Here is a 12,339-nt window from a genome sequence, read left to right on the forward strand (position 1 = left end):
ATTATGTACAGTTGCTTTTTATTCTTATTTCTTATTGACGGAAAGCTTCAGATTTGAGGAATTACCTTAAATCTTCATAGAGTGTCAGCTGAAGGATGTTTATATCTTAAAGTGAAAACATTTGAATTCGTATTTTTTTCCAAGGAATTTTGGTGAAGCCCAATATTCTCTTCTATACTGATGAATTGTGAGAGAAAATTCAGCTTTGAGCACCATTTAGTTATTTGTTGACATGCTGTCACTATACATATTTTAGTCTTTCTATTTATCTACAATGGGTAACACATGCTTTGTTTTTTTAAAAGTCTACCATTATTGAGCGTTTATAATTCTAGACACTCTGCTAAGCATAATTACTGTTTTATCTCTTTGATTCCTCATAACAATCTGATGAGATATATATTGTAATTCTCACTTTACAGATGAAGAAACTGAGTCCTAGCAGCCTTAAGTTTCTTGCCAATAGTCATGTTGGAGCCATGATGTGAGTACAAGTCAGACTGGCTCCAATACTCGTGCTTCTGAATACTGTACAGTACTCTGATTGGTAGTTTTGAGTTTCATAATGCGATATTATAGTCACTAAGGAGTGGATTAACTCTTTCAGTTCATTTATGGAAGCTGCTAGACACCTTCAGAATGATAGTGACCTTTGCTCTCCATTGGCCTTATTTGAATTTGTATGTTAAACTAGAGGAGGTTTTATGTTTCCTAACTAAACTCTTGGGCCAGTCTTTCCTACAGATTTAAAAAATAAAAAGTTTGATTTAGATCCCAGAGCAATAGTTTGCATTACCAGGGCTAATAATCATTTTTAAATGATTTATTAAATGGATGAATAATAAAATTCTGACAACAGTTTCTGAGCCTCCCCAAATGGCTATATCTTTAAGAAAGAAAAAAAAGCGTCAAATCTTAACACTCCATGCTGTTCACAGCAGCTGCCACACTTCTGCAAAATGCGTCGGAACAATTCTGAAAAGCATTTTGCTTGTTGGGAATAAAACCATGTCTTCTTTTACAATTTAGAAAGCTTTCCATTCTCAGGCTGAATTTTCTAGATTACTTGTTTGTTCTTTTCTGAAATGGGTAATTGATAGTTGTGCGGTACATATCGAGTTAGGAAGAAAAATGATCTTTTGAAAAATGTATCATTAAGTCTGCTGTGTAGAGGTTAATCAGAAGAACGCAGTGGCAAAACTAAGCTATGACTTAAAGGGATTGAGAGAGACAGAAGATTTGCCGAGTGCTTTATCCATGTAGTTTTTCTGGAGTGCTTCTTTAGGCAGCTTCTTTGGTTGTACACAGGTTTTCACATATGCAATTAGTACTGTTTATAGATTGCCTGCTATTCAATTAACAACTGAGCTGGCCATATCAACTCACTGCAGACCTGCCTTTTCACTGCCAGAGATTGTACTGGGTTATCAACTTACACAGGCTTGGATGTCTTCCAGCTGTTTAATTATAGTGTCACACGCTTTGCTTTTTCTAGTTTCATTAGTTTATAAATGTAATATGGTATCTTATTTCTGTGATTAACACTTCATTTCAGCAGGTTAAACATGCTGGTAGAGAAGTATTGATTTCTTGACACTATTTCCCCTGTGTTCATTTAGATATTTTCACATGCTTTTTATTGATTTTTCAAAAGTGGCAAACATGAGAAAGAACACCCCAAAACGTATGGTTAAATAACTGATGTGAAACAAAACCACACATTTAGCTCTTAATTGTCACTTCCTGTGGGCTTCATTTTCTATTAATTTTTAAAATAAACACGTGTCTTGCCAAGTTTTTAAAAGCAAAAATATTAATTATAATTTGAAAAAATCACATAGCACTTAGTCTTTCAACCAGCTGTGAAAAATGTTTATTCAACTTTACTATTTATATTTTACTCTTTATGTATTATGTATACTAAAACTTGAATGAGTTATTTATCAGAGTTGTAATAAAAATACTTCTTAAACATGGTGGTAGAAGGACAATTTTATTTTCTCACTGTCCTTTAGAAAATATTGCCAAGGACTTTTGTACCTTCTGAGGGTACTCGTGGGTTTTTTAACATCTAGGCAATTGGCATTTAAAAAATCAACTGGGTGCCATCTGGGCGAGCCACTCTAAAAAATGGTGTTTAATGAGTATTTTCTCAACTTTAATAGTAGAGTTGTTCCCTGTCATCTTGTTTTGTTTAAAGTGTTCATTTATTTTGAAAGGAAATACATAATTGTTTAAATATATAGTCATTGGAAATCTGATATAAATCCTAGCATATTGGCATCATAGCCCAAATATTCTTGCTTTTGATTTGGTAATGTCACTTGTTTGACATAAAAAGTTCATTGAATGTTTTGATATGCCACTTCATATTTATTGATCTCTATATATGATCACTATACATACTATACATTGATATAGAATATAAAGTCCGGAGAAAATTAGAATTGACATTGCTGACGACTTTCAACACGGTGAGGAAGATGAAACAGTAATGAAGTCTTGTTTAGCAATTTCGGCAGTATGAGAACCAGAAAAATCAAGATGAATCTTTGAGCTCTGAAGCATAAAAGACTTGAGTTGAGTTATTTGTTTCACAGATTATTCCATGGAGAGTTAAAGTGGGTGACGTTTACTACCTACTCTTGGCTACAGCTAAATGATAGAACTAATATCTGGGTAAGAACTTGAGGTTAGGAGTACTAAATTGAGTAAAAATATTTTTCATGTCCTTTAACTTGTTACATTAGTAGGAAAGAATACTTCAAAATGGTAAATATGGAACATGTTATGACAGTAAAGTATTGGGCGGAAAAGTGTGCTATCTCAGCAAGTTTATTCACATGAGCAAAGCAGTACAATCAAATTTCACCAAAGAGATACTCCATTAGAGATGTGGGTGAGGTGACCATGGTGGCAGTAACCAGGTTGTTGATTTACCAGGGTAGTCCTGAGATCTACTACTTGAGGGCTTTTACTCTAGAGGTGTATACAATATCATAGCCACGTGTGGCTATTTAAATTTGAGTCAGTTGAGATTAAATAAAATTTGAAATTCAGTTCATTACGAACTACATTTCAAATGCTTATAGCTGCGTGCTGTTAAGTGACTAGTGAATTGGACAGTGTAGATATAGGACATTTCCATCACTACAGAAAAGTCAATGGAACAGGGTTGCTCTACAGAATCTGGAAAGATTTATATATAATTTTAGAGAAGGAGATACTCAAATTAATAGACTCATTGAATTTGTATTTTTTGTCATATAACATAAAGAAGTGTGTTATCTTGTAAAAGAGGAACTCCGGATATAAGAAATCTCAAGAAGTGATTAATTTTAGCGACTCAGCAGTAAAGGCTCATGGCTCTTAATTCTCTTCACTCTACCACCCACCAAGTTGTGCTCTCTTCGGCAGCACATATCCCACCCTCCAAGATGGCTTGATACTAGGGTTGTTTTCTTCATGGTTATAATATGGCTGCAGCAGTTCCATATTATAAAAGATTCTCTAGTAAAAGATTCTCTATGCTATAGGTCAACTGAGTTTCTTTCTTCAAACAACTTTAATTAGGGTTTGTTTAACAGTGTACAAGATTTCCACTGTGGGTGAATAGGTGATAAGGAGAGAAACTTGTTAGTTCCGTTACTTGCTGTCTTATACAAGAGGTTAGAATTCATGTTTCATGTGTTTAGCTATGCTCTGCCCCATGGATACAGATTATACCTATGGCCCTGACTGGTCATTTCTTAATTTCGGTGGAGAAGAGGTACAAGTATTTTATTCTTCAGCAGCGAATAGCATTTTGAAGAATCCATAAAAATCATTAAATCTCAAGGTTGAGAGAAAACTGGTAGAAAGATAACCTGATCCAACCACCTTCTGGTCTAATATATAAAAATCTTGCAGGCCATAAAGACTGATTTATATTTTAAATAAATTTAATTATACTTAAATGTATTTTTTAAAATAAATTTAATCCCCAAATTTATCTGACATAATTCTTATACTAAAGCTAAATGCTAGTATATCAAGTGAAAGAAATGAAAGTTCCTAACACATTATGGACTCTTGCTAGTAGTGTTTTCTTTTTTTTGAGTGTTAATTTCAAGAGTAAAGATTACAAATAGTATCCATATACCAAATATTTAATGTTCATCTATGAATGAAAAACTCGAATGTTTTAGTTTATTCTTTTTGTTGTAGACAACAAAATTTTATAGATGTACTTTTCTTCCTGTGATACCAGAAAAGGTGAAGCATTTGCCACAAAGATTATTTGCATATGCTTCAGATTTACTCTAGAAAGTATAATTTTCCATCAAATAATTTTAAGACCAGTCAGAGGGCTTTAAGAGTTGAAACGAAATTCCTGGTCAGTGTGGCAACCTAAGGAATTTCACAGACACACTCTGCAGACTTTGTGGTGATTACAGTGACGTTCTAAGTGGTTGGCTAAGTTTTATTTTTGACTCAGAGGGCGATTTGAACTCTAATGGAAAATAATGGTAATTTCCTAGTTAGCCTTTTTTTTTTTTTTAAGATTAAAACATTGCATAATTTCAGTTGAGATTTTACAAGACTTTTGTGGAGACCTGTGAAGCAAGAATTAACCCCCTTCCATGGAAGCCATCAGAATTAAACCTATTTAAAAGAATGCAGAGATCAGAAGGGCAGGTCTAGGACTGGAATTCCAGCATTGAGACTCCCTTGTGGTCTCTCGTTAGGAAGCCTGGAAGCCTGAGGCTTTGCTTATGAGTTTGTTATGTTTCTTCTTCCTTTTTTTCAGATACAATGTTTGGATATGGGTTTGATTAAACATCCCATAGAGGTATATGAGTACCTCTTCTTTCAGATTATAATCATGTGGGACCCTTAAGGAGATATAAATATGCCAGATTTACCTTAGTTGAATTTATCTTTGCCAGAAATCTACTTTTCATTGAGAAATTGTCTGTCATCCAATGTAACCTGTTTTTCTAATCGTTTTCCTGTATTTGGTTAGGTACATGGTGTGTGTGTGTGTGTGTGTGTGTGCGTGTGTTATGTGTGTGTGTGTACAATTCCAATTATTTCAAGGAGTTTGACTCTTTACACAGAATATACTTGATATATATCTAAATACTTTTCAGGGGCTACTATATATAAATATATAGGAGGTTCACTGTACAAAGGCACATGACCATGGGGTTAAGTGGGATCTGAAATCCGGACTGCACTCCGCTCACAAAACTGTGCCTCTTGAATGAGATAGTTTAATTTAAACTAAGGCATGAGTTTTGTAGGGGCTGTTAGAGGCCCTGATACTTCTGTATTATGTGTAAAATATTTGCTTAATCTTCTGAATCTTGAATTATGTCAAACTTTTTTGTCTTTTTTTTTTTTTTTTACAATTGTGCTTAATATACATAATATCAAATTTACCATTTTAACCATTTTTAAATGTACAATTCCATGGCATTAAATGTATTCACATTTTTTGTTTGTGCAGCCATCACCACCATCTATCTCCACAGTGTTTTTATCTTCCCAAACTCTATACTCATTTAAATTAACTCCCTTTCCCCACTCCCTGCTGGCGACCACTGTTGTACTTTTTGTCTCTATGAATTTAACTACTCTAGGTATATTGTATAAATGGAATCATGCAATAATTATCCTTTTGTGACTGGTTTATTCCACTTAGCCTATGTCTTCAAGGTTCATACATGCTGTAGCATGTGCCAGAATTTCCTTACTTTTCAAGGCTTAACAATATTCCATTGCATGTACATAACACATTCTGTATATTCATATATCTGTTGGTGGACACTTGGGTTGTTTCCACATTTTGGCTATTATGAATGATGCTGCTTTAAACATGGGGCAGGAGGGATGCACAAATTTTCCCTGCTTTCAATTAGATACAGACCTAGAAGTGTAATTGCTAGATCATCTGGTAATTCTATACTTAACTTTTTGAGGAACCTGCCATGCATTTATCCATAGTGATTGGGTCATTTTACTTTCCCATCAAAAATGCACAAGGGTATCCTACTTTCTGTACCTCCTCACCAACGCTTGATTTATTTATTTTTTTATAACAGTCATCGTAATGGGCATGAAGTTGTATCTCATTGTGGTTTTCATTTGTATTTTCCTAACGATTAGTGATATTGAACATATTTTTATATACTTATCGGCCATTTGTGTATCTTCTGTGGAGAAATATCTATTCAAATCCTTTGCTCATTTTTCAATTGAGTTGTCTTTTTTAGTTGCTGAGTTTCAAGAGTTTGTATATATTCTAGATATTAACCACTTCTCAGATGTATGATATGCAAATATTTCCTCTCATTGCATGGATTGCTTTTTCATTCTTTTGACGATGTTTTTTGATGTACAAAAGTTTTAAATTTGATCAAGTCCATTTATCTATTTTTTCTTTTGTAGCCTGTGATTTTGGTGACATATGCAAGAAGTTTCCAAATCCAATGTCATTGAAGCTTTGCCCTTATATTTTTTTCTAAATGTTTTATAGTTATAGCTCTTATGGATAGGTCTTTGACCTATTTTGAGTTAGTTTTATGGTGTAAGGTAAGGGTCCAGCTTCATTTTTTTGCATGTGGATATCCAGTTTTTCCATTTTCTTGATGTTTTCAAGACTGTATACAGTCAATTTTTCATCATTATGGATAATGTCTAGGAGTAAGATAGAAAATGACCCCAAATCATGGTTGAAGCAAAATTTCACTCCTCTATTATCCAGAAATGGATTAACTGGTTTACCAAAATAAGTGCAGCAGGACCAGATAAGCAATCACCTCCCCAGAGTCTACATCATTAGCCAGCTGTTGAATCGGTGCACATGGTCAGCTCATTGATGTAGGGAGTGGATAGGAAAAGAGCTAAGCCTTTCCTGAAGCTGATCTGGATAAAGAAGAGTAGATTCTGAAAACTCTGCCCTTAGGTCTTGCCCTGGCCCATGATGGTATATCAGAACCACAACTGGACTACTCTCCTAAGCCATTTTTAGCTCAGTAATAAGTGTTCTACAACTGCTGGCCAATTCTATGGTAAACTTAATCAACTTTTGGTATCGAACGGATATTTTGGCAGAGATAATACAAAAACTTTCATGGTATCTTGAATTTTCAAAGAACCTCCATGTGCTATAACACAAGTATTGTGTACTTCTACTGGAAGGAGACAGTATACTTGTCTTTTTGGCAGTTATAAAGATAATGAGATCAGAAAAGAAAAAAAAAGGTAGAGTGTGAAAATTGTCGATAGTTGAGAGACAGTACAATCTCATGGGTAAGAATGTGCTGCTTTTTACCATTTATAGGATGTTTGTTTTGGGCAAGTTGATTAAATTTTTCCAACCTTTTTTTCTCATCGGTACAGTGAGAATAATAATAACCAATGCTATAGGGCTTTGTGAGATTAAATGAGATGAAATGTGTATACCGTGTGCTTTGACAAGGTTAGGCCTGCATTAAATGCTCAAGTAAAGATCTTTGTCTTCCCTGAGAAGAAATAGCAAGATATATTCTAGGAGAAAACATAATAAGACATAAGTCTATTGGTTGTTTTTGTTTTGTTCCTGCCTATTTTGTTGTTGTTCTTTTTAACTGCTTTAGATTGTCCCAGCTGAGAGTTGCTAACATTTCTTTCTTTTGTTTCCTTTTTGGTACTAGTATCAGTGATTTTCAAGATTTCTGCACCCCACCACTAGTGGAGATTATCTTTGTAACAAAATAATTTTTGGAGTGTTGTATATACTTATCCACTCACTTCTTATATGTAAGGGCTTTCTCTCTCTTTTAAAGTGCATGTTCATGTGTTCTTTTTACCAAACTCTTTCCTGCTTATTAACTATCATAGTTTTGTTGAGATGTCTCTTAGTAATCCTCTTAACTCTTGGCATTGATCCTTCCCAGTGAGAAGAGGGGATGTCCTGGCAGCATGGAGTGGTATTCGTCCCCTTGTTACAGATCCCAAATCTGCAGATACTCAGTCCATCTCCCGAAATCATGTTGTGGATATCAGTGAGAGCGGCCTTATTACTATAGCAGGTATCGGGCATGGGGTATTGCTTTGCTATTTGAATGTACTTTAGATAGGACCTTGAGTTCAGTGGTCACACTGGAATCTCTTTTAGCACTAATCAACAGTGATTTTTTTTTTTAGGATTCCAAGTAAAATCTTACCATTGCTTTGCCATATTTGTTATAAATGACAGGTGAATTTTGTTATTCATAAATTGATAAATGTAATTACAAGAAAAATAAAGGGTGGCAACCTGATGAGTTATTTAGCAACTTCTTTGTAGGTGGAAAGTGGACAACCTATCGCTCTATGGCAGAAGACACCATAGATGCTGCTATCAAGTCTCATAATTTGAAAGCAGGACCAAGTAGAACAGTTGGGCTTTTCCTTCAAGGGGGCAAAGATTGGAGCCCCACACTCTACATTAGGCTTGTACAGGATTATGGACTTGAAAGTGAGGTGGGTGTGCATAGCCATGTCATCTCATCCTTTACCTAAATTCACTATTACCAGTAACACAATCAGTGACCATGTGGCCTCCCTGATTTAGGATTTCCTTTTGCTGAGTTCATTTCTGTCTGCATACCATGAAAGTGAACTGATGGAGAAAAGAAAAAAAAGGTCTTATCTGCTTTCGTGACCTAAAAAAAACAATGCACTTTGTAGTTTCTGTTTTAAAATCTGGGGTTTGTCTGGTTTCTTCCTAGCAGACAGGGCATCTCAAATTCTTTCTATCATGAACATCAGGAAGGCTGTTCTTCAGAAGTGATGTTGGGAGCAGAATGAAGCTGAAGCTTCATCAGTCACTGATACAATGATACATGTGTAGTAGAGTTAGTGCTGGCCTAAGCATTCGAAGCCCAAGTGATTTCCTCCCACAAAATCAAAATCTAATACTCTCCCAGAACTATTAGTTAAGGCTGTAAAAAACTGACAAGATAAGCACATCTACTCTTTGCTTCGTACCTAGAAGCTATTGATATTCAAAGTGCCTGCCTAATGGAGTTTTATTTCCTTAGGTGGCACAGCATCTTGCCGCCACCTATGGTGACAAGGCTTTTGAGGTGGCCAAAATGGCAAGTGTGACTGGAAAAAGGTGGCCCATTGTTGGAGTGCGTCTTGTGTCAGAATTTCCATACATTGAAGCAGAGGTATGTGAACAGCCATGTGGGGATTTCCCTTCTGCATGGGGTATCATTCATCTGTGTGTTTTTTTTTTCATCTTCCTTAAAAATTATATTATAGTTAAATTTTAATGCACATATGTCAACTAAAACCTGGAGTAAAGGTTCAGTACAGAGCCTTTCATTTACAAATTTCTATTTTAATTCTAAAGTGATATTGATAACGGTAACAATAATAAGAGAAAATAGAAAACAGAACTATCCGAAGTCTTGTTAATTCTCGTCGTTTGCCCTCTTGTGAACTTGCAGCTCCTGTGTCACTCATGCGCTGCCCCGTGATGTAACTTGATTTGACACTTAACTTCCCATAGATTTAAGCTTTATTTCTTATTAAGATTTCAGCTTTATTTCTTATTAAGATTTCATATTTTATGAAACCAGAGACCATGCTTTATATTTATTTATAATTCACTGTACCTTAAAACATGGGTGTCCAATAAGCATTTGTCGATTGAAGGCTGGGCTTCTGTTATATGGTTACTATGAGACAGAAATCTTTGGACAGCCTAAAGGGATGAGACCATAGCTTTATACTACTTGTTCTTCACCTACCCAGCTGTGTAAATTAACATCCATATTATCTATAAGCAGGGAGGTACGTAATTACTGTGAATGGTAAATGAGAAGTGACACAGTTTGCATGTTTATGCCAGGTTTCTGTATGATGTCTCTATTTGTCTCTTGCCTGCTACAGAACCAGAGTTTATAAAAAAAACAAAAACAAAACTAACAAGCACGAATTATTATTTTTTAGGTGAAACTATTTCCTTTCTTTTTTAAAAAGACCTAAACTAATAACTTCACTTTAATTCAAACTCAGGTGAAATATGGGATTAAGGAGTACGCCTGCACTGCGGTGGATATGATTTCTCGTCGCACTCGCCTGGCCTTTCTAAATGTCCAGGCAGCAGAGGAAGCCCTACCTAGGATTGTTGAACTGATGGGCAGAGAACTGAATTGGGATGATAATAAAAAAGAGGTAATATAGAAAAGTCTTTAAAACCACAGTTCCCATTAGACACTTGTAATGTTTGATCTGTTAGTAAATGCTTGTATAATTTTTGTGGTGACTTTAGATTTCTTGCCAACTTCTGTGTATGTGTGTTTAATATTGCTAGGTATTAGGAAACTGGAAAATATTCTTGTACCAAAATTTGTTGGTTCTTTCTGGAAAATCCCCTATAGAAAAATGCTCTCAAATTTGTGGTCATAATTCCTAAAAAAGTATGATAATAATGATCGCGGGTAGAACTTTTTCTGGTTTTCATTGAAAGCACTCTTAGAATGTATTCTACAGTGAAATTCACACTCTACAAATTTGCTCTTAGGAAATAGTGGTTTTATTCTTGACCACCAAATGCGTATTCATATATGTCATTTGAAATTTTATATTTATATCCAAATTAAAAAAAGAAAGCCAATGGTGCTCAGATGCCCACATATACAGCCCTTGGCTTGTTGTAATAAACAGAAGGTATTCATGATTTTTATTTAAACTGAACTCTTATGCAGAGTCATTTTCATATATTTATTCAAAAAATATTTTCTGTACTCATTGGTTTAATTCTTGTCCTGCTAGTCTTTCTTGAACCCATAAGCTCTTTTGCTGCCACTTTGTTGTAATAGCTCTGGTCATGCTCACCAATAACTCCCACCACGTTGCTCAATGTACTTGTCAAATCTTGGTCCTCCTTCTATTCAACTAATTGGTGGCATTGATTCACTTGATTCCTCCCTCCTTCTTGATCTACTTTCTGAAACACCACCTGTCTTAGTCTACTCAGGCTGCTGTAATTGAATACGACAGACTGGGTGACTTCAACAACAGACATTTATTTCTTTCAATTCTGGAAGCTAGAAATTTGAGATCAGGGTGGCAACTTGGTTGGGTTCTGGTGAGAACACTCTTCCTGGCTTTCAGACTGCTGCCTTCTTGCTGTGTCCTCACATGGCAGAGAGAGAGCAAGCCCTTTGGTGTCTCTTACAAGGACACTGATTCCATCTTAAGAGCCTTACCCTCATGAATTCTTCTAAACCTAATTATCTCCCAAAGGCCCCATGAGAGGAAACCCCACCTTCAAGACTCATCTAAACCTAATTATCTCCCTAAAGCCCCATCTCTGAGTACTATCACATTGGAGGTTAGGGCTCCAGCATATGAATTTTGGTGGGGACAGTTCAGTCCATGGCACCATCTCTCTCAGATCTCCTCCTACCTTCCCCCAAACTACTCCTGCTACTACTACCAACATCACCATGTCATAAATAACTATTCTACCTTTTGGCTGCTTAGGCCTCTGAATCTTTGTATCATACCTGATCTAAATCCACATCAAACCATATCATATTTATCTTCAAATGATGACTTGAATTCAACCCTTACTAAAAACATTTTACTGCTGTCACTCTGATTCAGGCTACCAGCATTTTTACATGGGTTATTATAATAGCTTCCCTCCACTAAACCAGGATCCCTGCTTTAATAGCTTCAGTGATTCTATTAAAATATACGCCAGATCGTTGGATATGTCAGTCTGAAGTTCAGAAGGGAGGTCAGAACTGGAGGGATACATTTGAGCTGGTATTTAAACCATTAGACTCGATGAGATCATCTAGTGAGGTATGTAGATAACAGCCAGTGATCCCAAGAATGAGTCCCAAGCAATCCAGAGTTTAGAAGCTGGAGAGAAAATGAAGAATTCAAGAGAAAGGGAAAATAATAGATAGTGAAGTTGAATAAGGTGTGAGAAGACCCAAGAAAGAGTTGTGACCCAAAAAGAAAGGAAGAAAGTATTTCAAGAAGAGGAAAGTAATCTACTGTATCAAATGCTGCTGATAGGTTTAGTAAGGTGAGGACTGATCATTAACAATTCCTTTGCTAAAACCCTCTTTTACTCAGAGTAAAGTCAAAGTCATTACAGAGTGGCTCACCAGGCCTTCATGGTCTGGCCACCATCTTTCTGATCTACCTGTCTTTCTTTCCATTCATTCACTCCCCTCCAACCCACAGGTCGAATTACTTTTCCTTATTCAAGCCATGCTGATTCTTCTGCCTAGAATGTTCTTTCCTAGATATCCTCACGGCCTACTCCCTCATTTCCTACTGGTCTCTACTCCAGAGAGG

At 35.7% G+C, this 12,339-nt stretch overlaps 1 protein-coding gene across 1 annotated transcript in view; it reads left to right on the forward strand.

Moving 5' to 3' along the window:
- GPD2 (glycerol-3-phosphate dehydrogenase 2) overlaps positions 1-12,339 on the forward strand; it is a 124,823-nt gene that overhangs the window by 100,319 nt on the left and 12,165 nt on the right. The window contains 4 exon segments of the mRNA XM_015596579.1: positions 7,923-8,057; positions 8,315-8,490; positions 9,051-9,182; positions 10,036-10,194. Coding sequence (XP_015452065.1) covers positions 7,923-8,057; positions 8,315-8,490; positions 9,051-9,182; positions 10,036-10,194 — 602 coding nt within the window.

Source organism: Pteropus alecto, unplaced genomic scaffold (assembly GCF_000325575.1).
Source record: "Pteropus alecto unplaced genomic scaffold, ASM32557v1 scaffold3, whole genome shotgun sequence".
Lineage (NCBI taxonomy): Eukaryota > Metazoa > Chordata > Mammalia > Chiroptera > Pteropodidae > Pteropus > Pteropus alecto.